The sequence below is a fragment of the Salvelinus alpinus genome, chromosome 23 (assembly GCF_045679555.1).
Source record: "Salvelinus alpinus chromosome 23, SLU_Salpinus.1, whole genome shotgun sequence".
Classification (NCBI taxonomy): domain Eukaryota; kingdom Metazoa; phylum Chordata; class Actinopteri; order Salmoniformes; family Salmonidae; genus Salvelinus; species Salvelinus alpinus.
Window position 1 is genome coordinate 40,431,595 of NC_092108.1, and position 27,358 is coordinate 40,458,952.

General features: G+C 43.0%; 1 protein-coding gene across 5 annotated transcripts in view; it reads left to right on the forward strand.

Moving 5' to 3' along the window:
- The first annotated feature begins 7,889 nt into the window (after positions 1 to 7,889).
- LOC139550985 (retinoic acid receptor RXR-gamma-A-like) overlaps positions 7,890 to 27,358 on the forward strand; it is a 46,805-nt gene continuing 27,336 nt past the window's right edge. The window contains exons 1-3 of one of the 5 annotated variants that reach the window (XM_071362307.1): positions 7,894 to 8,154; positions 22,220 to 22,408; positions 25,543 to 25,611. In XM_071362307.1, the coding sequence (XP_071218408.1) occupies positions 22,282 to 22,408; positions 25,543 to 25,611 (196 nt within the window). In that variant the 5' untranslated portion in view covers positions 7,894 to 8,154; positions 22,220 to 22,281. Of the gene's footprint in view, positions 8,155 to 22,219; positions 22,409 to 25,542; positions 25,612 to 27,358 lie in introns of all 5 variants that reach the window. The other 4 variants (XM_071362306.1, XM_071362308.1, XM_071362309.1 and 1 more) reach the window with 4 other exon arrangements.

Below are 27,358 nucleotides of genomic sequence, written 5' to 3' on the forward strand. Positions count from 1 at the left end.
AATATTTGAGAAATGGTCTGTGTATTCTCTTTGCATTAATAAGTGGCAGATCCTTTTGATAAAACATTTATCAAATGAATGAGACTTTCATGTGTCATGTCTCAGTTGAATTAGTTTGAATGGCTTTGAATTAAATTCTACCTCCTTCAATTCAAATTGAATTCAAATGCTGCTTCCTGTAGGGTGTGGTCAATTCAAATGTACCTCAACCCTGCCTAATTATGCTAGCTATGTCAAGGGAAAGGGAGAGAGGGAGAGCGGGAGGAGCTCAGCCATTCACATAAAGAGACGCGCGTGCAATTACTGAACTGGGAACATTTTCACGTGGTGAGGAATGTTACAACATAACGTCACAATCAGAACGATTGGAAACTATTTCACGCTGCGAATATTTTTATGAGGAACTTGGGCTGCAGGAGGTTCCTTTTTATTTTCCGTGTAATGCAGGGATGTATGTATGTTTTGGAAACATCTAAAATACAGTGACCCCTTCTCATATCATTACCAAGCCCTGCAATGCCAAGAGCTGAGCAAAGAAAAGAGTCCCCTCATCCAGCTGGTCCTGGGGCTGAGTTCACAAACCTGTTCTACTACACACTGAAGCCTCAGGACCAGAACATCCAATCAATCCGAATAAAACAAATTACAACACAGACAAAACTAAATTGCTTATTGGGAAACACAAGCACAAAGCAAAATGCAGTGCTATCTGGCCCTAAATCGTCAGTACACCGTGGCTAACCTTTTGACCATGGTTACTGATCAAAACCTTAGAAAACCTTGACAAAGTACAGGCTCAGTGAGCACAGCCTTGCCATTGAGAAGGGTAGACACAGGAAAACCTGGCTCCCTGTAGAGGAAAGGCTGTGCAACCACTGCACCACAGCAGAACCTGAGACAGAGCTCCATTTCCTAACAAAATATAAAAAATATAAAACAATTCAAAATTCTATGCAAATATTTTGATTACACATAGTCTTAAAATATGTCCCCTCCATGTAAGATGTTTTAACATATTTGGTTTCAATAGGTGGCAGCAAATATACATATTAAATGCGGTGGTCTACAGAATATCTTGATAATGTATAACCATTTGGTCCACTCAACATAGATGGTATGGATGCACAACACATGCATCAACAATTTGAAGTGTTTTTTTTTGTTGTTGTGAAAATGATGATTCAGCAGGATATTCATCTAACAGTGTTGATATAAATAGTCACTTGTTTACAAAGTAGACTGCATATGCTCTTGTATACTTTACTCTTCTATACTTTACTCTGAACTCAACGACACCCAGTTTGTTATTGATCAAATCTGATCTTTTGATGCCAGTCTGTTCTCCAATTTCAGCGAGCGTCTCCAATAAGCCCCTTGACATACATTATAAATAGTACAGAAAGCTGTTCCTAGTGGGCGTGACGACAGGGTTAGGCTACCCTCAATATATTGTCCTTGCTGAAAAGTAGGCCTACAGTGTCCAGTTTGGACATTTCATCTCGGTTTGGTCACAGGAGACGCTGTGATTCTGACAGTAAAATATGATGATGCACTTTCATATTTCTTTCCCACTTCCCTTTTTCCCACAAGTATCTAAAAATGGAGTGTTACTTGCTAGAAGTGATACTGCCCTTTTGCTTGAGGTTGGACCTTCGTAAATGTGATGTGAAAGCTGACACGATGGCATTTGAGCAAGTGTGAGTCACTCTTCAAGGGCCTCTGCAGCCCTTGATGTGGACTCGGGCTTGCAGAGCGCCTCTGATCTAACAATCATAGATATCACCCGTGTTTGACAAATCTGACATGCATTTGAACCAAAACACTCACCCATACACCAAGCTGCAGTAATAGTGAACCTTGATGGTGTAGTCAGTAAACTGATAAGTTGGATGAATGTCTTGCAACATAATGTGAATGCAATCAGAGTGATATACATACAGTACATGTAAATGGATAGTTAAATGGATTTGTATACAGAGTATGCCAACATTAACTTAAGAAGAATCCATGTATGGCCATTTGGTCAAGAGCATCCTCTCAAGGAGATGATATTTTTGACATACATTTTCTATTGTGTAAAAGTAGCGTAATGGTACACTGATATGCAAATAAGATCTGTCCTAGCTAAAATCTTTGACCTGTCATCAATCAGGCGGCACTGGCAGGGAGCTAGACTTCCAGTAAAACATGGTGTGCTTTTTTAGCGTCACAAACTCAGTTGACTCTTACATTGCACATAAACAGGTCACAGCTGTGCTGGGCTTTGGGTGTAAAGGTCTACACAACCGATTCCAGACCAAACGTGGCCCCCCTGCACCGTGGGTTCTTCTAATCCCTGCTGGGCGGCTTTCCTCTTTGTCCATCCCCTTCTGTCTCCCTCTATACCTTGACACGACGAAGCAGGTGTCTCCGGGCCCTAATCTGATTGGTCCCTTCAGGACAGTTCCATCTTAACCTGAGTTGGTCTCGGTGAATCCCTGATCCAGCCGCCCCTTTTACAACCATGGCGCTAAGCCAGACCGCAGATCCGGTATTCTTAGCACGCATATACGATGCAATGGGATGGGATTATTGTGACATTTTCAGTTTATTGGTGTCTAATTGGTGTATATCTTTTGTTTGGGTGATATTAACCATCATTCAAATAGTGATTGTTGTTATTCTTAGGTCAGTTAGGACTGGACCACATCAACGCATCCTTGCGTGGTCTGGTCTGGTTGGCTTCTCATTTTACTGTAATTACCTCTGTTAACCCTCTAGAACCTGGGGATTAACAGGTTAATACAACATGGAGACAGACCGTGCTCCCTTTGAGCTAACACCTGTAGAAAATGGATTAGGACTTGGAGGAGTCGCCATAGGAGCCACTCGTGTTTCAGAGGCCTTCTGGAGATGGATGGCCTTCCCACTGGTTGAATCAACATTGTTTCCACGTCATTTCAATGACATTACGTTGAACCAACGTGGAATAGACGTTGAATTGACATCTGTGTCCAGTGGGTTGGTCCTTGGAGGGGGTGGAAATACAGAAGGTTTTCATGGTTCAATGCTATAGGAAAAGACTAAGACATAAAACTTTTTAAAGAATGCTGCATGTGGGCTGACCATCACTCTTGAATAGCAAAGTCCTACATACAGGAAAAATAACGGTTACTCATGGCCACCTTATTATATACCATCACAGAAAGTATATGACACAGACATACAGTAGGTTCCTAGAGCATTGCTCTTGTAGTTGCCAAAATATTTGAGATGGCATGTGAATATGAAATTCCATTGAAACGAAAAGGAGGCTACAAAATACTATTGTGGTAAATGTTTCAATCTTCTTCTGTAACTACTGTACCATTATGTGTAGATTGCGCATGGTCAGGAATAACCCTGACCCTAATTAATTGTGATATACAGTATTTAAGATACAGTCAGCACATGGCAATTATTTGCTTTTTCCTCCAAAATGCCAGGATATCCCTTGCTCTCCTTTTGTTATCCACTGCTACATTCGGAGCTGTTGTTGTCGAAGGCTTCCACTGTCATTGTACTTTTGAAAATAATTATTCTGGCCACTATCTTGTTTATAAAGGAAGAGGCTTGAGTGTTCCTCCAATTTGGCAGCGGGCGGGTACTCTCTTCCTCTGTCAGTTGACGGTGTGCCCCCCCGGTCCCCTTTTCTGGCATTCTCCAGGCCCTATTGATTTTGCTCTGTTGTTTCCTGTCAAATGCCCTCTTGAAGATGACTATTTTAGCCCACTGTTTGGCCACTGTGCTGTGCTTCAGGTGGAGTTCTCAAGGGAAGGGCCAGGTGATTTCCTGTTGTTTGTCTCCCGATTGTTCCCAGAGGTACTCTTTGTTTGGTCTGTTTGCTGGAACTGTAGGAGTTTTCGTGAGCCACCCTACTCCTTCCTCTTAGTCCTAACCCTTGAATGTTTGCAGATATGTAAGGTGAAGCTATATGGTGGGAGTTTCGCCAATACACTGCCTATATCAAACCCTTCTATCCAGACCCTTTGGACCAGGAAACATTGAGGGGTTGGTAGGCCAATGGGTAAGAAATAGGAAGCGAATTGGGACAGGCTGTTGTTAGCCTTATGTACCAGACTCATAGGCTCACTTCGTAAGTCACAGCAGCTGTTGAAAGAGACTATAGAAGCCTGAACAAGGACCGGGCGGACACATTTTGTCCTCTCGGTCGTTCCCCTACTTGACTGCATGGGATCTCTCCAACGGTTGTTCTGCTGATTAAATGACCAGAGCATGCTATCCATCTGGTTAACTGCTCAGCTGGCTTTCACAATATTCCCCTTTTGTCTCGCTGCCTCTGAGTTATTGCTCAAGGTTTTTGTTGTTGAAGCAATGCTCATTTGGATGCAAGGAGCCTATAAACCAATAGGCTCCACAACCTCCACAAGTCCCATTTGGAATAGCTGATTGCTAATGATGTCCACTCTCCCTGTAATGTTTACCTCAGAAAGACCTCTGGTTTTCTAATGTGATGAATTGGACTAACATTTTGATGCCCGGCTCTAGTTTACAATCCATTTGGATACGTTGTTGGATGACCCGAGGACTGGAAAACAATTCCAGCTTCGTTGGGGTTCCTCAGGGTTGAGCGTTGGGCCCATGGTGGAGCGCTCATATGTTGATCAGCGTGTCACATGGGTCAGGTCCCATGAGCCCGGCTGACAGATCTGTTGAGTAAGATTTATGATGGACTTCCTGTGTGTCATTGGAGCGCTACTCTAGCTGTCTTTCCTGTTGGTCAGCCCAGGGCTTTCTCCAGTAAAACGAACGTTAAGACGGTGTCTCAAAGTAACCGCAAGGTCTCCTTTTTTGTCTGTTTGTTAAAAAACAGTTATCAACAGGTATCAGAGATAACTAAGTACAATTTTTGCTCATCTTTATCAAGTCAAGATCTTAGAATGACAGAAGCTGGTTGCGATTTCGAATTGCCACAGACTTGAATGTCCACTTTCACCTTGAAATACCAAAGTGTCTTCGTCTGGCCATGTTGATTCAATATGTTGACTCACCAATCCCAGAAGGGTAGTATTTCTGTACTTCTTGAAGTTTTTATTGATTTGGCCAAGCACAGAGAGGCAGATACAGCAAATTAATGAAGAAGTGGCCCCTTTCACAAGACTTCAGAGGAGAGCAAAGGTCCCGTCAAATAAGGACAAAGAGTTTCTTGATAAATGACGGCCATCTTTTCAAACGCTGATGAGAAACCAAACCTGAAATGGAATCCCCAACTGTCCGTTAGCCTCATCAAGCTCCATATTCAAAACACTTTACTGTCTAGCTATAGATCTCATCACACACCCTCCTAGCCTGAAAATGTCACTGACATGGGTTGTTTTTTGTTTGTGTCTATTTAACTCGACTGGACGCATGGAAACTTAGCTGATGTCAAAGAAAGAGCTCACAATGGAAAGTTGGGTTGCACGTTTCATCTTTTGTGCCCGGAGATTGATGATGTATGAGATTGATGATGTTCTACACGCCTGTGCTGTCTGTTCCCAGTCCATGTGTGCACTGCGGCAGGGATCCACTCAGCAGCAGTGTGGGGGGTTGATGATGGAAGAGGGGGAGGGAGCTCATAGAGGCATGATGAGACTCCGATAATGAGTTCACGGCAGATGGAGAAGACCCAGCCAACCAAACCGACCGTTCACACACACAAACACACACACACACGCAGATGCACAGGTCACGCTTTAAGACACATTCACACACACAGAGTCTAACACACACATGCACATACAGTCATATCCACACACACACACACACACACACACACACACACACACACACACACACACACACACACACACACACACACACACACACACACACACACACACACACACACACACACACACACACACACACACACACACACACACACACACACACACATCCCAATCTCATAACCTGATCTTTATTTAACCAGTGGAGGGAGGGTGATTCAACTGTGGTGGCTATAATGCTCACGTTGTGTAACAGACCAGACCGATAACTTTGTAACACTGACAATAGAGGAAATAAAGCTATTCTGCACATAATGTGGGCAGATGCAAAATGCAGTAATGGAATACATTTAAAAAATCATCATGTACAATCATCCTCTCCCGCTACAACTATTCATTGTGCACTTTACCCCATGAGGACACTATCGAGTGAGCTTGCGTCACTGGGCTATATGAGGGACAGGGAGGGCTGTGGTGGTCACTTGTCCTTCTCAGCTCTCTGTTGGGTTAATTCTCCATCTTAGGTGATGCTATATGGTGTTGAGGGTGGGGTCTGTTGCCTCCATGCTTTTCAATGGCTTTCACACAGCCTATTGTTGTGGACAAGCATCAATGCTTGCTCCTGTTTAAACCACTTCTGCAATTATTTAAGTCACATTATTTGATTATGTTGAGGTTTTTTATTTCTAAAGATTGAAATGCAGACAGCCAGGCCTATATGTTATTTTTCATGATTCGAGAAACACACACGGCCGACACACACACAGACACACACACGTGCCCACAGACACATACAGTACACACGAACACGGCCACACACACATGCACACATACACACACACACATGCACACACACGCACGTGCCCACACGCACACAGACACACACTTACACACATACAAACAAACACAGCCACACACACATGCACACCCACAACAACAAACTTTGTTTATTGATTGTTATTCACAGATGTCCCCTCCTGTTTCGATTTTGAACCATAAATAATCCTATAGTTTATCTGATGGTAAACGTGATTCAAAATAGAATAGTATTCTGCCACTTAAAACCGTGCTGTGCAATGACACTGAGTAACAGGGGACAATGTCCTAGGCCTAGACCATGTGGCTCCATTAGTGAGATAAAAGCAAGGTTGATAAATGGTATTTTTAGTCCCCTTCTCCGACTTCTTCTCCGACTTTCATGAATTTACATTATCTAACGGGGGACAAATGAAAAGAGGCCCGATTGGTGTGGAATGAGTTGGAAGAAAAGCTATTCATCTTTGTTAGCATCCTCCTGTGTTCTTTTATGGGTCGGTTTCCAAGAAGGGGGAGCTGGGGGAGGCTTTCCCAGCCAGGGAGCAGAGCGACGCCTAACGGAGTGGCCAGCCGTGGTGCTCGCAGAGCGTCCTTGTCCCCCCCACGAGAGTTCAAGACTGTGAATGCTGGTGACTTCTTAATAACCTCCCAGGGCAGTGGGAGCATCACACCCTTAAATGACCCTTCCTCACTCGTTAGAAAGATCTTGGGTGGGGGGGGTCCAAGGGGGTCTTCAGACCTTCCATCAGTGGTCAAATGTAGAATTACTATAGCTACATCCCTTTGGAATTTGAAGAATGTTCACTTTAATTCCTCGATGACATATTAGCATGTTAACCTACATATTGGCATTCTCTGATTGAAATATTTAGCTGTGCAAAAAGAAACATTTGAATACATATCGTCCTCCTTTGGAATGCCCAAAATGTAGCCTAGTAGCCGATTTTAAGTGGAAAGCCTATTTTTAAATGTAGGCCTAGTCTACAAGTAGCCACATAGGTATAAAGAGAAACAAAATTTGATAAAACATGGATCTTACATTGAATCAATGGGATTCTCATTCAATTCTAATTCAATGCCGTTATTTTAAAGCACAAACTATTTCCATTGAATGTTCTTAATATTGGTGATAAGACAAATAGTAAGCAATTTTAAGATGTTTTAACCCATATCTGCAATTAAAATGTCATACAGTATGTGCACTCGTTTAAACAGTTAGATTTATAAATCTTCAATTTGAGCTTTTATTCTCTCTCATAATAAAATACATTGACAGGCTGCGCGAACTATCAACAGCTGTCGCTGTATTTAGTGGACGGTGGCTTTGCATGGTGTATCTGTGTCGGCAGATTAAGCAAATAACGTTATCATTTTGGAGAATCCCATTTTTCAGCCACCTACTCCACTTGGCCCCTCCATGTGTGGTAGTCCAACCAGGCAACTGAGAAGAGAATCAGTCAAGCCGGGAACGGCGTTCACAAAGATGCTGCTCTGACGGCTAAACAAGAACATCCATCGTTGAGAGAAAAAACGGACGACAATAATAACTCCCATACAGTTATGGATAATACTGAATCGTGTCTACATCTAAGTAAGTACGCTTTTCCTCACTATTTAAAGTCTTCGGACACGAGCGGCAGGCTATAACCCGCATAGGCTGCTCTTGCAGTTAGTTATCTGCGTTGTTTGGGCAATAACGTGTCGTTTGATAAACGGAATTATTTTTGCACAGCGGACTTTACACCCGCTGGCAATAAATCATGCGTGGCAATGTTATTTATCTATGTAGTTAACACTTGTCCCGCGCCTAATATATAGGTCTATTGACAAGAAGGCAGTGCCAATGCACAAGTCAGGTGATAACTTATCTTAGTCTCGGTCAGGGTTTGGCACTTTAATTGCGCTTATGTAATTTATGGCTATTTTAACGCGCTTCTTGTTAAACTGTTAAAACTGCTGGGTCTTATTTATGGGTCTGGCTTGGCAAAGAAGTGCTTATCCATGCGACAGAATGATACATTCACCCACCTCACCGCTGTTCTAGAGGCAAGTTAATAAACAAGACCACGGTGAGAGAGTCTGACATTTTTCACTGCACACTTCTCTTTAGTAGGCTACACTTAATTGGCCGAAATTGTTCTGATTGAATCGTCATAATACCTTCTATCAAATAGCCACGAAGTGCCCACACCACAAGCAACGAATACGCAGCCATGTGGTCCCAAAGACCTCTTCTGTCTTTGTATTGGAAATACGTATTATTTTCTATTCAATATTCTATTCTATTGCATGTCCTCGCATGATACAGCCGACTATATGGTTCCCTTATGCGTATTTCCATTTTAGAGTTCTGAAAGTATAGGTCATGGTTACACTACTATAACACCACCTATTGTCAATAAATCATTCATTCAAGGAAATTTACATTTGGGGATAATTATCAGAACAAACATGAATACGTGCATACATTAAACGGCAGCCTACTATTATAGTATGAATTATTCTGAAAGTCTCCAATACATTATTTCCTCGTGCATTTTATGTATGTGTAATCACATGCTCATATTGCTACAGAGGCCTCCTTTTACTTCACTGGTTCTCTCTCTCCCCCACCCCTCTCTCTCAATTCAAGGGGCTTTATTGACATGGGAAACATATGTTTACATTGCCAAAGCAAGTGAAATGGATAAACAAAACTGAAATAAACAGTAAATATTACACTCACAAGTTCCAAAATAATAGAGACATTTCAAATGTCATATTGTGTCTATATACAGTGTTGTAACAATGTGCAAATAGTAAAAGTACAAAAGGGAAATGGGAATTTACAATGGTGTAGTGTATGTTCTTCACAGGCTGCCCTGTTCTTGTGGCAACAGGTCACAAATCTTGCTGCCGTGATTGCACACGGGTATTTCACCCTATAGATATGGGAGTTTATCAAAATTGGATTTGTTTTCGAATTCTTTGTGGGTCTGTGTAATCTGAGGGAAATATGTGTCTCTAATCTGGTCATACATTTGGCAGAAGGTTAGGAAGTGCATCTCAGTGTCCACCTCATTTTGTGGGCAGTGTGCACATAGCGTGTCTTCTCTTGAAAGCCAGGTCTGCCTACGGCGACCTTTCTCAATAGTAAGGCTATGATCACTGAGTCTGTACATAGTCTTTCCTTAATTTTGGGTCAGTCAGGTATTATGCCACTGTGTACTCTCTGTTTAGGGCCAAATAGCATTCTAGTTTGCTCAGTTTTTTTAGTTAATTCTTTCCAATGTGCCAAGTAATTATCTTTTTGTTTTCTCAAGATTTGGTTGGGTCTAATTGTGTTGCTGTGTTGGGGCTCTGTGGGGCATGTTTGTTTGTGAGCAGAGCCCCAGGACCAGCTTGCTTAGGGGACTCTTCTCCAGGTTCATCTCTCTGTAGGTGACGGCTTTGTTATTAAAGGTTTGGGAATCACTTCCTTTTAGGTGGTTGTAGAATTTAACGGCTCTTTTATGGATTTTGATAATTAGAGGGTATCAGCCTAGTTCTGCTCTGCATGCATTATTTGGTGTTTTACATTGTACACAGACAATATTTTTGCAGAATTCTGCATGCAGAGTCTCTCTCGCTCTCTCTCTCTCTCTCTCTCTCTCTGATGTGAACAAATCAGTGTTAGGCAAGTTTGTCTTTATGGGTTCATCCCCGTTGTGTCTCCTCTGCAACAGTGGACTTTGCTTTATTTGAACTTTGCATTGGTCAGACTCCTGCTCTTATCCCACTGGGCACAAACTGGTTGAATCGATGTTGTTTCCACGTCCTTTCAACAAAATAAATCAATGCGATGATGTTGGATAAATGTGGGAAACTGATTGGATTTGCAAAAAGTCGTCAATGTAAAGTAACTTCTGGATTTTGTATATTTTTTTCACCTACAGTAAATCCAATGACATGGTTGAAAGTCTTGTTGATTTCACGTTGAATTTCCGCTAGTTGACAACTCAATAAAATTACAATCAAAACGTTGAAATGATGTCTGTCCCCAGTGGGATGTGTGTATCAGTGAAGAGGAAAAGGTCCACTGGGTCTACCTGGATAGTCCAACCAAAATGAATATGTGAAAGACATTCAGCAGCTCCTGTGGGACATTGAAAGTTAACTTAGAAAAATACTTTACTAATAAAACCAAAATGTCAATTGATTGATTTAATTGATTAGACAACTAGTAGCACGTATAATCATCATTTTGTGGGTGCTTATCTTTGTCCTATTTCACACATGTACACATGTGTATTTAACACGTGTGAATTGGAAATGTGTTTTTGCGTATCCCAACTCTCCCTGAGACACCCCCAGAGAGTGGGGTCACGACCAGGGTTAGGCAGTATCAACGGCGAACCTGGAGTAATTAGCGTTAAGTGCCTTGCTCAAGGGCACATCGACATATTTTTTTCACCTTCTCGCCTTTTGGTTGCTGGGCCAACGCTTTAACTGCAAGGCTACCTTTGTATTTTTATTTAACCTTTATTTAACTAGGCATGTCAGTTAAGAACAAATTATTATTTTACAATGATGGCCTACCACGGCATACTGCTGGGCCAATTGCGCTATGGGACTCCCAATCACAGCCGGTTGTGACACAGCCCAGGATTGAACCAGGGTCTGTAGTGACACCTCTAGCACTGAGATGCAGTGCCTTAGACCGCTGCACCACTCGGGAGCCCTACCTGCTACCCCCCAATACAATGGCAGAACACATCTTAGTTGAGTAGGAACCAGCCATGTTGGCTCTATGGTCACGACTGTGAGTGTGCTGATCTCTTCTTGCAGTCAAAGAGAATGAGAAGTCATGTGGCCAAGTCATTAGGGTTTTTACTGTCAATGGTGATTAGGAAGGCTGACTTGGGATCAGCCCTTTTAACAACACAAGGCTACTAATACTCTCGTCCACTGACTGAGCCTCTCAGAGAATACAAGAGAATGGTTTGAGGCTATACGATTACTGAAAATATGCATTTAATAGCACAATTCATGCGTTTCAAACGACTTGAAGGTGTATTTAAGCTGCATGTCAACTATCGTGTAATCCTATGCCAGGCTATCTGAGGATAACTTCACTATTAAATGCTACACTTATTTTCTTTCGGCCAAAATATGACAATACTGTTGGGATTGTAACAGCAGAACTAGAACCAACAGGTTAGTCCGCAACTCTAAACCTGAGTAGTAGAATTTGTAATAGACATATCCTCTCAAATCAAATTTTATTGGTCACATACACGTGTTTAGTAGATGTTATTGCGGGTGTAGCGAAATGCTTGTGTTTCTAGTTCTGACAGTGCAGCAATATCTAACAAGTAATATCTAACAATTTCACAACAATACACACAACGCACACAAATCTAAGTAAAGGAACGGAATTAAGAATATATAACTATATGGACGAGCAATGTCAGAGTGGCATAGACAAAGATACAGTAGAATAGAATACAGTATATACATATGAGATGACTAATGCAAAATATGTACACATTATTAAAGTGACTAGTGTTCCATTTATTAAAGTGGCCAGTGATTAAAATCTCTCTTCATGAGTTATTACACCATTGACATCCTTCTCAGTGCTGACCAGGTTTGTTAAAAAAAAAAGCAGGGATGGGCAACTTTGATGGGGGTGGGAGCCACAACAAAAGTGGAACTCATCATGAGGGACCGCAGTGGCTCGTGGGTCTGCGTACCCACATCCATATACGCCCTCCACCTTGCGAGCAAAACATTTTAGCGGTCCCCCTCGCAATTTTATAACTTATTTCATGCAATTCTACTAATTTTGCCATTGGACGGAGAGAAAAATGTGCAGGTTTACAGCTAATTTCCTACAATTCTACACATTTTGCAGTAAGGTGGAGGCAAATGTTTGATGTTTTTATACGATAACTGATTATCAATGGGCCCCACCTAGATCGGTAATTCAAACATGCTCACTATAAGTTTAGATAGCTGGCTGCTAGACTAACTTACCAATCTAAAAAAAATAATGCCGACATGGGCTAATTGAGTGACTGCTGATAAACAACCAAATTTCAAAATTGCACCTTGTGTATAATATTATTCTAACTCTCAACGGTAAGTTGAGACCACAGTTTTCTTTATTTTTACTATTTTCTACATTGTAGAATAATAGTGAAGACATAAAAACTATGAAATAACACATGGAATCATGTAGTTAACAAAAAAGTGTTAAAAATATATTTAATATTTGAGATTCTTCAAAGTAGCCACCCTTTGCCTTGATGACAGCTTTGCGCTCTCTTGGCATTCTCTCAACCAGCTTCATGATGTAGTCACCTGGAATGCATTTCAATTAACAGGTGTGCCTTGTTAAAAGTTCATTTGTGGAATTTCTTTAATTCTTAATGTGTTTTAGCCAATTAGTTCTGTTGTGACAAGGTATGGGTGGTATACAGAAAATAGCCATATTTGGTAAAAGACAAAGTCCATATTATGGCAAGAACAGCTCAAATAAGCAAAGAGAAATGACAGTCCATCATTACTGTAAGACATGAAGGTCAGTCAATCCGGAAAATTTCAAGAACTTGCAGTTGCAAAAACCATCAATCGCTATGATGAAACTGGCTCTCATGAGGACCGCCACAGGAAAGGAAGACACAGAGTTACCTCTGCTGCAGAGGATAAGTTCATTAGAGTTAACTGCACCTTAGATTGCAGCCCAAATAAATGCTTCACAGAGTTCAAGTCACAGACACATCTCAACATCAACTGTTCAGAGGAGACTGTGTGAATCAGACCTCTATGGTCGAATTGCTGTAACAACAAAAAACACTACTAAAGGACACCAATAAGAAGAAGAGACTTGCTTGGGCCAAGAAACACGAGCAATGGATATTAGACCGGTGGAAATCTGTCCTTTGGTCTGATGAGTCCAAATTAGAGATTTTTGGTTCCAACCGCCGTGTCTTTGTGAGCCGCAGAGTAGGTGAACGGATGATCTCCGCGTGTGTGGTTCCCACTGTTAAGCATGGAGGAGGAGGTGTGTTGGTGTGGGGGTGCTTTGCTGGTGACACTGTCAGTGATTTATTTAGAATTTAAGGCACACTCAACCAGCATGGCTACCACAGCATTCTGCAGCGATACGCCATCCCATCTGGTTTGCGCTTAGTGGGAATATCAACAGGACAATGACCCAAAACACACCTCCAGGCTGTGTAAGGGTTATTTGACCAAGGAGAGTGATGGAGTGCTGCATCAGATGACCTGGCCTCCACAATCAACCGACCTCAACCCATTTGATATGGTTTGGGATGAGTTGGACCGCAGAGTGAAAGAAAAGCAGCCAACAAATGCTCAGCATATGTGGGAACTCCTTCAAGACTGTTGGAAAAACATTCCTCATGAAGCTGGTTGAGAGAATGCCAAGAGTGTGCAGAGCTGTCATCAAGGCAACGGGTGGCTCCTTTGAAGAATCTAAAATGTTAAATATATTTTTGGTTACTACATTATTCCATACAGTATGTGTTATTTCATAGTTTGATATCCCTACTATTATTCTACAATGTAATGAGTAGGTGTGTCCAAACCTTTGACTGGTACTGTATATATATATATATATTTTGTCCGCAGGCCTACAAGTTTCCCATCCCTGATAAAAAGATTGTTACATATATGTAATTTTGAAAATCACAGGGAAACGATGTAGTAAAACATTTAGACGCAGGTTTTGAAACAGATGTCACTGAATTATACTCAGCAGCAGCATAATAAGAAGAGGATATGAATAAGTCGTTCAGATTCCTCGGAATTCTTTAAAAAAGTCCCCCAGTTATACTTTGTTCACTATTTATAAATATATAACACTAGCACACTTCCTTCCTACTTACGCCCTCTTAATTGCCCCGAAACTGTATAGAACTTGGATGGCAGCGTGATTTCATTACTAGTGTTCTCTGTAGTACTCATTATCATCAATATCAGTGGTGAGACTTCCTAATATCACTGAATAAATCAGCCTCAGTTCATATGGGACTTCACACCGCAGACAGACAAGACGGACGGACGGACGGGTGACAGAGAGAGCCAGACAGACAGCAGATGAGCAAACATATAGATGGACAGACGGATATAGAAGAGAGCGACTTAAAAACATCTTCAATAGACCAAGTTAGGCTGTGTTTGGGGAGAAGCCACATGAACTGATGTTGATTCCTTCAGTGCTATAGAATGTACAGTGTCTGTAGCACAAGCGGTGCTCAATAAATGTAGTATCCACTTCTGCCTCTCCTCCAGGGAACTAAGATCTGCCGGGAGAGGAGCCATAGCTCTCCCTTCTCAATACCTCTCTCTCTCGCTTTGTTTCTCCCTCTTCCTCCCTCCCTCTCTCCACAGACACAGAGGGATCCAATGGCCCAACATGGGGCTAATGTTTCATTGACAATTATTTGATGATGTCCCTTAATGGGTAGTACAAGACCCGTGTTGTTTTGGGTCCTGGGCGCTGAGAGGCCCTCTATGTGCTGCTGTGTTTGGAAAGGGGTTAGGAGATAAAGAAAGGGAAGAGAGTGGGGAGATCAGGTGGCACCTTCAGTCCTTTTCTCTCTCTCTCTCTCTCTCTCTCTCTCTCTCTCTCTCTCTCTCTCTCTCTCTCTCTTGCTTGGCATTCAACAACACACCTGTTTCTTATCAGCTATCAGTATGTAGCTTGGTACTTGTCGAATCTGTGTGTGTTTGTGCGTGCACGTGTGTGTGTGTGCGTGTGAGAACGCTGTAGTTGTGTGTGTCTGTGTTTCATTCCCTCCATCCGCCCAACTATGTCTTATGTGTGTTAGTATCTAGTTTAATTACCCAGAACCCTCTGCTTTCTGTCCAACCCAGATCCATCCCATAGGAACAGCCTCAGGTCTCTGTCTGTCTTGTCGTCATTACCTCGTTCCTACCATGCTCTATGGTTTCCAATGCGCTTGTTGCTGTGGGCTACACTCCTCCACCTGACTCATTGTGTTTGGAAGCTATAACCATCCTCCTCAATCCTACATACACCTTTCTATTCTTCATTTTTTCATTTTATTGTAATTCGTTGCCCCTCTCTCTCCTTTGCTCTCTCTCTTTTTCTTCCTTTCTTTCTTTTTTTCTTTCTGAATGGGGAACTCAGTCGGGACAGAAATAGTGTCAGGGCCACTAGTGTCTGTGGCGACTGTTCTATACACTGGCAGGCTTGTGATTCTGAATCAGTTCCCTTATCTAATTGGCATTTTTTCTGCCCCAGTCTGGGCCAATCCTAGTGCTTCAGTATAGTGCAGCTCCACAGATAGAGAGGGGCTCGAGGTTGGCTTTACTCTTTATATAAACTTCATAACGTTGTAGCCTCTTGTAGGATGATTGGGGAATTCAATAGACTAGCCGGTATATCATATAAATAGTCATTATATTACTATGCCATACAGTAACTTCTTGTATTACAACATAACGTCTCAATGTAGAGATGTTTATCAGCTTGTTTTTGTTGTGCGAGTTCAATTGTGGTCAGACATAGCAGCCGGTTTCTTTGAGAAAAAGATAATTGACTGCACAGGAGCCCCAACAGAAGCGTGAAGCCTTGGAGACACATACAGTTATGTACAGTAGCTCTATAGATCAGCATCAATACACTGTGTCCTCCAGGACCCATCCCAAGATAATCCTCTTTAATCCTGCAACAACTGGCACAGTCCACCATCAGACCCCCCCCGCCCTCTACGCAACACACAAAGGCAGCTACATAACGCACACTCACACACACTTACACAAGCACACACACACACAGGTACATAACACACACACACGTACACACTCCCTCTCCAAAATCCACAGACGGCGGGCCCGTCCTCTGCTACCCCCTGGCCACATGGCATATGACAGCCCCCTCACGCCCCTCCACCACTACTCCCCCTCATCACCCCCCTCCTCTGTTAATCAGTACATGAAATAGACACCAGGACGGAAATGTAAGCCTCCTATGCAGAGAGAGAGAGAGAGAGAGAGCTCAGCAGACCAGGGTTTCTGTACAGCAGGAGCCCTTTCGAAATGTAGCTAATGACTTTATGCATTGCGACTGATGTTACACCATACTTAGAAAACTGACTCAATAAAGATCCAAGGAATGATGGTGAACATGTATGAAGTGGTGATTCAAACGCCTATTACCACATGCATTTGTAATCGCCTTATGTCACTGTCACATGTCCAAGGCTGTTTGTGTAAATACTTAAACAGCTGTAAGTTACATGTGTCATGCCTGTTATAATGGCGGTGCCGCTGAATAGTCAAAATAGTTACAAAAAAACACAAATTTAGATTGGTATGATTACAGATGTAACGGAGTTGACATGTTTTAAATGTAATGGAGTTGACATGTTTTAAATGTAATGGAGTTGACATGTTTTAAATGTAATGGAGTTGACATGTTTTAAATGTAATGGAGTTGACATGTTTTAAATGTAATGGAGTTGACATGTTTTAAATGTAACGGAGTTGACATGTTTTAAATGTAATGGAGTTGACATGTTTTAAATGTAATGGAGTTGACATGTTTTAAATGTAATGGAGTTGACATGTTTTAAATGTAATGGAGTTGACATTTCTCGCGTGATAATTGAACTATTAAAGAGTCAAACTACAATGTAGTGTAGGTAATATGATAACAGTCAATTGGTGCAGTTTTGTCACGATCGTCTTTAGGTGAAAGAGAGGACCAAGGCGCAGCGTGATATAAATACATCTTCACTTTATTTGAAGATGAAACAAACACTAACACAAACTAGACAAAACAACAAACGACCGTGAAGCTACAAAACAAAAGTGCCGACACAAGCTACTCACGTCAAACATAGACAATTACCCACAACCTACCTAATGCCTATGGCTGCCTTAAATATGGCTCCCAATCAGAGACAACGATAGACAGCTGTCTCTGATTGAGAACCAATCCAGGCAACCATAGACTTACATAAACACCTACACTGAACACAACCCCATGAACTCTACAAAACCCCCTAGACAATACAAACACCCTAGACTAGACAAAAACCACAAACATCCCCCATGTCACACCCTGACCTAACTAAAATAATAAAGAAAACAAAGATAACTAAGGCCAGGGCGTGACAAGTTTAGTATGATACTAGAGAGGTACTCTGCCTGCCTGGTACTCTGCCTGGTTACAGTACATTATGCCATATTATACGAGATGTATCCATATTATATGAGATCGAAAATGGAGTGCAGAAAAAGTGCCAACTTCGCATAGACTTCAAGTAGTCTCGAGCCACTACATACACAGTATATCAGTAGTTGACTCTATATTCCCATTAGTAACCATTAGCAACGTTACTGTGTCTTCCCATGTAATACTGAAGTGTTTTACCAATGAATGTGATGCTTTGACTTGGACTGAAAGGACTCGCTATGTCCTTTCTGTCTCCTCACATACTTAGGCCATGCAAGTTAATGATGTCTGCTTGGCTGCATCTTCTGTCATTTCAACAGAGAAAAGTCTGCAATAGACTTCAACGAAAGAGCAATCCAAGGCCCCACTGGGTGTTTGAGACCCGACAGGATAGAATTCCCTCCTTTTCTAGGCTAAATCCCTGAAGACTCATAACAGGGATAGAGACGGTGTGTGCGCATGCGTGTTTTTTTTACTTGGCGAGAGGTCTTCATGGATCAACCTGTACCCGAATACCGAGACCCTAGCAGGTCCGGATCCGGAATTGTAAATAATGTCACGGGTCTGGGTCAGATCTGATATGATTGTCACGGGTCTCGTTAAGTGTCCAAAAGGATCAATATAGATTCGAACCCGACTACTGCAGTAGAGAGAGAGAGCGAGAGAGAGAGAATGTGTATAAGAGAAGGAGAGGCTATAACGACCAAGAGTGTCACGCTCGTCTGATGAAGACGGAGTGGACCAAAGCGCAGCGTGGTATGTGTTCATGATATTTTATTAAATCAGAACACTAGAACAAAAATAACAAAGAGAAAAACGAACAGTTCTGTAAGGAACTAAACTATACAGTAAACAGCTGCCCACAAAACACAGGTGGGAAAAGGCTGCCTAAGTATGATTCCCAATCAGAGACAACGATAGACAGCTGTCCCTGATTGAGAACCACACCCGGCCAAACACAAAGAAATAGAAAAACATAGAAATAAAGAAACTAGAATGCCCACCCTAGTCACACCCTGGCCTAACCAAAATAGAGAATAAAAGCCTCTCTATGGCCAGGGCGTGACAGTACCCCCCCGCAAAGGTGCGGACTCCGGCCGCAAAACCTGACTCTAAAGGGGAGGGTCCGGGTGGGCTTCCTTTGCGGCGGCGGCTCTGGTGCATGACGTAGACCCCCCTCCGCCTCTGGCTCCCCCCACTTAGGTGGCGCCTCTGGTGCGGGGACCCTTGCCGCCGACCCCGGACTGGGAACCCTCGTTGCGGGCCCCGGACTGGGAACCCTCATTGCAGGCCCCGGACTGGAGACCGTCATTGGAGGCTCCGGACTGGAGACCGTCGCTGGAGGCTCCGGACTGGGGACCGTCGCTGGAGGCTCCGGACTGGATACCGTCGCTGGAGGCTCCGGACCGGGGACCGTGGCTGGAGGCTCCGGACCGGGGACCGTCGCTGGAGGCTTCGTGTCATGGATCCTCGCAGCAGGCTTCATGCCATGGATCATCACTGGAGGCTTCGTGCCATGGATCATCACTGGAGGCTCGTGCCATGGATCATCACTGGAGGCTTCATGCCATGGATCATCACTGGAGGCTTCGGGCCATGGATCATCACTGGAGGCTTCGGGCCATGGATCATCACTGGAGGCTTCGGGCCATGGATCATCACTGGAGGCTTCGGGCCATGGATCATCACTGGAGGCTTCGGGCCATGGATCATCACTGGAGGCTTTGTGCCATGGATCATCACTGGCTTCGTGCCATGGATTATCACTGGAGTGAGGAGACGTATAGGCAGCCTGGTGCGTGGAGCTGCCACATGGCTTACCAGGCTGGGGAGACATACAGGAGGCCTGGTTCTGCGAGCAGGCACAGGACACACCAGGCTGGGGAGACATACTGGAGGCTTGGTTCTTGGAGTAGGCACCGGATACACTGGGCCGTGGAGGCGCACTGGAGGTCTCGAGCGTAGAGTCTGCACAACCCGTCCTGGCTGGATGGTTACCTTCGCCCGGCAAATGCGGGGCGCTGGCACAGGAGGCACTGGGCTGTGCAGACGCACCGGAGACACAGTGCGCAGTGCCGGCGCAGGATATCCTGGGCCGAAGAGACGCACTGGAGGCCAGGCGCGCTGAGCTGGCACCATCCGTCCTGGCTGGAAGCCCACTCTAGCCCGTCAAATGTGGGGAGCTGGAATGTAGCGCACCGGGCTGTGAACGAGCACTGTAGACACCATGCGCTCCACCGCATAACACGGTGCCTGACCAGTACCACGCTCCTTACGGTAAGCACGAGGAGTTGGCTCAGGTCTGAATCCTGACTCTGCCACAATCCCCGTGTGCCCCCCCAAAACATTTTGGGAGTGGCCTTCCAATCTTTCGTGCCAGCCGTGACCCTGTGTAATCCTGGGCCCTTTTTCTCGCTGCCTCCGCCTTCCTCGCTGCTTCCACCTGCTCCCACGGCAGGCGATCCTTTCCCATTCAGGATGTCCTCCCATGTCCAGTCTTCCTTACCACGCTGCTTGGTCCGTTTGTGGTGGGTAGTTCTGTCACGAACGTCGTCAGGGAAATGACCGGACCAAGGTGCAGCGTGGTGAGCGTACATTTCTTTTTATTATGAATGTCGCCAACAAAAACAAGAAGCAACAAAAACGAACGTGACGCTTACTAGGGCTATACAGGCCACTAACAAAGTCAACTACCCACAACTAAGGTGGCAAAACAGGCTGCCTAAGTAGCCCTGATTGAGAACCATACGCGGCCAAAACATAGAAACAGAAAACATAGAAATAAAGAAACTAGAATGCCCACCCTAGTCACACCCTGGCCTAACCAAAATAGAGAATAAAAGCCTCTCTATGGCCAGGGCGTGACAGGAACGGGTCTAGTTATCATCGGTCCGTTGGGAACGGGTCTCTATATTGTAAAAAAGAATTGATGCATATTCGGTCTGGATTTTTTATTTTTCCATTATTTAACTAGGCATCTCAGGTAAGAACCAATTCTTATTCACAACGACGGCCTACCGGGAAACAGTGGGTTAACTGCCTTGGTCAGGGGCAGAAGGACAGATTTTTTTACCTTGTCAGCTTGGGGATTCGATCCAGCAACCTTTCTGTTACTGGCCCAACACTCTAACCCATTGGGGCTGCTACCTGCCACCCCAATGAGATATTCCCGTTTTGGAACAGGACCCGTGAAGGTCTCTACAGTGTTTCAGGAAGCTGCACGCTCTCTTGGGACTGACACCATTTTAACATGACATTGAAAATCCTCTCCTGTCACACATTATATGTAATAATATAACCATATTTCTGCTTCTACATTATATTATACATTTGATTTTGGGGTAGCCTATATTATCTGAAACAGTGTATTTGATATGTCCACCAAGGCATATGTCTTTGCACAGTATGTCTTTGCACAGTGTGCTCTGCAATTATTTTATGTTTGAATATACACCAATTTAGTGAAATGACATTAGTGCTGCTCTCCTACCAGCTGTGTTTTTCAGTTGACTTGCAATTGCTCTGTTTGTTTTGCTGTGTATAAAGCCTTCATCTGTAACATAATGGCCCAGCCACTCTGAGATGAGATGTTGCCTCTGATAGAAGCTAGGGCCTAACAGACTGTTCATCATCAACTATTCATTCCCTACACACACATTGACAGCTGGGCGTGCTGTAAATAACCAGGTTGGAGATGCTTACAGGGGGTAAGAGGATTATACGGTCCCTGATTGATCCGACATCATCTTAATTTTGACAGGAATGAGTGGGCTCTGTCTCCACACACAATACCAGGGCTGGTATAGGATCAGTTTTGCCTCTCAGATAATAATGAACTTCTACTGAGAGGCTTTGTGAATATCCTCAGGCCAGACCAGAGCCTTACTGGCCTTACTGGAAGTAAGCTTTATGTGTCATCTTTTTGAGTGTGGACCCATCACACCTTTTGTTTGTCAGAGCCCTATACTACAAATGTATTTGAGGAGTTAGCGAGGTAAAGTTGGTCGACTCTGAGTTCAACTTGGGATGATTGGTACCAATGAAAGTGGCTCACCTTTTAGTCAGGTACATTTCTGTGGCAACGAGTCCTTCAGAACTAACCTGCTCCGGAGCATGCTAACTCAGGGCTAACTACATTTATACTGAATGAAGTGTCTGAGCCACGAGTTGAGGACCACTTCAGTCAGATTCCCTCCCTCCCGCAAAGATTGCATCATCATCATCTACTTCATTTGAGGAAGACAACATTTTATTAATTTGTTTGATTCAATGCAAATATTTTATGTGTGAGAGTGAGGGGCCTCTTTCCTGTTGGAATGTGACATTGAGCAAGCATTAATATCACAGGGGGGGGATGTGTAAAGAGAGAGAGTGTGAGTGTGTATATGTGTGTGTGTGTGTGTGTGTGTGTGTGTACCACTCTACAGCTGCTTGTAACACACACATGATCGTGTGCTGCCAGCCTGTTGTCTGCATTGGAAGGGTCAAACCCCCTGCAGAACTCAGAGGTGATCGGCTGCAGACATGAGAATCATAACAGGTGTTGAAGATTCCAGAGGAAAAATGGAAAGCGACTTAATAGACGTTAGCCAATCAGAGTTGGAAATGTATGGAAACTACCCGTCCCTGATGCTCCTTCCTGGCTTTGACAGTGAGTAAAATACAGTGCCTTCAGAAAGTATTCATACTCATTCATACCCATTATTCATACCCATTGACTTATTCCACATTTTGTTGTGTTACAGCCTGAATCGATTTTTTTTCTCTCACCCATCTACACACAATACTCCATAATGACAAAGTGAAAACATGTTTTTAGAAATTTTATCAAAGTGTTCACACCCCTGAGTCAATACATGTTAGAATCACCTTTGGCAGCGATTACAGCTGTGTTTCTGGGCACTCAGTCCACTCAGGAACATTCAATGTCGCCTTGGTAAGCAACTCCAGTGTATATTTGGCCTTGTGTTATTGTCTTGCTGAAAGGTGAATTTGTCTCCCAGTGTCTGTTGGAAAGCAGACTGAATCATGTTTTCCTCTAGGAATTTGCCTGTGCTTAGCTCTATTCAGTTTTTTTTAACCCAAAATAATCCATAGTTTTTGCCAATGAAAAGCAAAATAACATAACATAACATGATGCAGCCACCACCATGCTTCAAAATTGGAAGAGTGGTACTCAGTGATGTGTTTGCCCCAAACATAGCGCTTACTATTCAGGACATTTTTTGCTAGATTTTACTTGAGTACCTATTTTTATTATGTACAGGTTTCCTTCCTTTCACCATGTCATTTAGGTTAGTATTGTGGAGTAATTACAATGTTGTTGATCCATCCTCAGTTTTCTTCTATCACAGCCATTCAACTCTGTAACTGTTTTAAAGTTACCTTTGACCTCTAGGTGAAATCCCTGAACGATTTCCTTCCTCGCAACTGAGTTAGGAAGGACCCCTATATCTTTGTAGTGAGTGGGTGTATTGTATTACACCATCCAAAGTGTAATTAATAGCTTCACCATGCTCAAAGGGATATTCAGTGTCTGCTTTTTAAAATGTTTACCTATCTACAAATAGGTGCCCTTCTTTGCGAGGCATTGGAAAACCTGCCTGTTCTTTGTGGTTGAGTCTGTGTTTGACATTCACTGCTCGACTGAGCGATGTTACAGATAATTGTATTTGTGGGGTACAGAGATGAGGTAGTCATTCAAAAATGGTTGGGGCCAACGCGACTCATGGTTTTCACAAGAGCACCACTCTGCCTGAACGTCTTGCACGATACCAGGGTAAACGTCCTGATCATACTCCACCACACACCACTCCGATCAATGCTTCACTTAGATCTTCAATGGGCTGGACGGTGCTTTGAGATGAGTTGGAATTTTCCATCTTGGTCTGCCTCTGTTTTTTCAACCAGAGTCACAGTCTGTGGGCTGAAACAGCTGCAGTGATGTGGAAAGGAACAGAAGCAACTGAGTATCCACCAAGTTATCTCTCCTGGCCTGTAGGTGACCATCTGGAAACACAGGAAATTCAAAAAGTTACGCACATTCTGAATATGTAATGATAGCATAGTCTAGTGATACAGAGTGTAGTGATAATATGTTTGTATAACAAATGTGAGATTCAACATAAAATAACCCAGAACTATTACCTGGTGTATCTTCATTGTCCCATGGATTGTCTCCAGGTGATCTGGTAGGAGGGCCTCCATGCTCTCTATCTCCTCTAAGATATATAAGAGCTCGATAGCTGATCTTTTGACAGTTCCTCAAATATAGTTTTTCCATTTGGGAGGTCCTTGCCACAATTCCATCTGCTCTTAATTTCACAGCTGCTCCTACCCCATCAGCTGGGCCTTTTCCATGTCCGGCTTCTCGGAAATTCCATGTTACTCTCTGGAAGCCCATTTCAAAGAGAAGGGTGGAGAGAGTATAATCACTCACAAAGTGTACAGCAGTAGCCGATGGGCAGAGCTCAAGGAAGTAGGCCAGTGTTTTTGAGAGATGGGCCCAGATAGCAGAGGGGTCATGCCGCATTAAAGAGCTCAGTGAACAAAGTGAAACTGTATCACTTGTGGTATATCCAACACAGGTGTGGAGGGCCACCTGCTTGTGAGAATCACCAAAGTGAACTGCCTGGATTTCACTGGTGTATTTACACAGCTAGTTCTCTGCAGAGTCAATGTGAACAATGATCTCCTCTTCCCCCAGAGTGTCTGTTAATTCTCTCAGTTTGGAGTATTGGTGTCGAATATTGTACACGTGTTTCCCCAACTTCTCTTTCAATCCTTTGGAGAAGTCCTCCAGTAGAATTGGCAGTGTGCCACACACCTTTTCTTTTACTGTCAAATGGTCAGTGAACTTCTCCATGTTTCCCTCTTTGTTTTTCTTCTCTCTCTCTCTTCAGCTTTGTTTTTCCACTCAAACCACCATGTCTGCTCACCAGCATCAAAGTCAGATGTTTTAAGCTCTTTTGCTTGACAAAGGGAGCACTCTCTATACATGCACTCTTTCTTCAGGTTCTCACAGCACAAAGACTCAACAACTTTCTCATTGTTGCTGCAGCTGATCACTTTGTGATGTTGTAGTTTGTCCGCCATGAACTGGAAGTTGGCGTGGGTTTTGCAGAGACGTGTCCCTATCCTGGACTGTTGGCTTGACAACCCAAAAAGGACTTATTTTGCAGAATTCACAGTAGGAAATTTGAATCTCTGAATATTCTGATAAAGGAACTTCTGATAAAGGTTCTGAATTGTGCCATTCAAGAAGAGCTGCTTTTTCTTCTTGTTCCTCGTTAGTGTGTCCTTTTCCCCTGTTGTTGCTCTACTGTTGTCATCACGTTCATAGAATCTAGTGATTTTCTCTCCTGTGGCAGTGCTAATTCTGTTACACTGATTTTACACTGACTTGATGGCCTGTTTTCATTTGCCCTCATTGGTTTTGCTGAAAATCCTAATTCTCTGTTTGCGGCTTTGACCAGGCCATACTTTCTCAGGATGTTGCCTCTGAGCATTTTTGAAGCCACTTTTTATACTTTTGTTTTAACTCTGCAATGCTGGCATTTTGAAACAATAAAATCCTTCTCATTATTCTTCAGAGTTCCCTTCATTTGCTGTTTTGTCTTTGTCTTTTTTCTGGAATCTTGTCTCTCCATTTTGTTCATCAGTCGATCGATCATACCTTTTTTTTGTATTTCTCAGCTTTACTTAAAGCATTATCAAGTTTAACATTTGTCATACCTAGATCTCTGTATGCTTTTGAGCGACCGCTTTCAACCTTTTTCCTTCCAGCAAGTATTCGACTTCTCATTCCTGTTGCAGACGATGAGGAAGGGGTATCAGGGTGTGCATCAGGGGCAGGTAAGTTAAGGGCAGGTATGTTGGCCTCATGTTCTGGCTGCAAGTATTCTGGTGACTGAGGTGGTGTGTTGCCTGATAGATAGGTCTCCATTGCAACTGTTGTCTTTAAAGTCTGTCTTCTATTCCGTTGGTTACATTTCCATCGCCTTCTCTGGCATCTTTGTTCTCGCTTTGTAAGCTCAGAGATAGATTTAGATAGATCACTTCTCCCTTCTCTTTTTTGTTCCAGTATCTCTCCCTGTCTTTTTGCAGATGTTCCTGGTATCGTATAGGATACTTTTTTGTTTCTATATGTCTGTGTCCTCTGTGCTGTTTTATGTGGCATCTACAACTTCGTTTTCAACGTGTGCACACCTTGGAGCATTTTCTAGATTAAATACATTTTAAACATGATAAAATAAGCCTAAAGTTTTTAAAAAATAAGGTCATGGATTTTTGTCAACTGTCCACTGCAGTCATGTGCTTCTGTGTCACAATATGTTTCCATTAAACTAAATTAACATTCTCTTGAAAAACTTTATTAATGAGGAATTTGTCCTCAGTGGTATAAATGACACAACAACCAAATTACAGGTATATTTTGTGTAAAAAAACAATATAAAAGGATATACTCACAATAAATATTGATATAGATTTTATTTAATTGACTCTTTCTGTAGTAGATAACATAATATAATGTGTAATTATTAATGTTTTCTCATCGAAAACATAATAGAAGCTTAAAAGTCTGGGTCAGGGACAAGGGCAAAATAGTGAAATGGGGGTATAAAATGCATCTGAAAAGTAGCTAAAATACTTGATAGAGAGGTGTTTAAAAAAGTCTGGGGTGACATACAAATATTTATTTATTTTTGATAAAATCCCCAAAATTGACCCGTTACTGTGTAACTCCGGTAGGGCAACATCTGAAAAATATCCCAGTTGGTAGTGTGTACCGGTGCTCGACCAGTCAGCGAAAGCCAACATCACCCACGACAGAGAACGGTTGATTGTCAAGGGCAATGAATTCCATTATCTTGGCTTTAATGGATTTCGCCTTTGAGTTACTCTTTCAAATGACTGCTCAACTTGTTGACTGCTCGATCCACACAGCAGACATTGTGGGCTAGGTTAGGAATGCTGTGTTGCACATGTAGCGCAACATTTTACGTGGCGTCATTACGTCATGTACCTACGTTATATAGGTATGCACGTCAGCTTTGACATCGGTTTTTAACATCGGCGTTAAACTAGACATCGGGCCGATACCGATGTTGGTATTTTTACTTAATATCGGCCGATTCCGATAGGTTCACCGATATATTGTGCATCCCTACACCTTGATGTCCTTTGGGTGGTGAACCACTCTTGATACACACGGGAAACAATTGAGTGTGAAAAACCCAGCAGCGTTGCAGTTTTTGCCACAAACTGGTGCGCCTGGCACCTACTACCATGCCCTGTTCAAAGGCACTTCAATCTTTTGTCTTGCCCATTACCCTTACCCTCTGAATGGCACACATACACAATCCATGTCTCAATTGTCTCAAGGCTTCAAAATCCTTCTTTAACCTGTCTCCTCCCCTTCATCTACACTGATTTGAAGTGGATTTAACAAGTGACATCAATAAGGGACCATAGCTTGCACCTGGATACACCTGGTCAGTCTATGTCATGGAAAGAGCAGGTGTTTCTAATGTTTTGTACACTCAGTGTAGTACAGGATCGTGTACTTTGACTTGGAAGGCACTGACAGTAGCTAATGCAT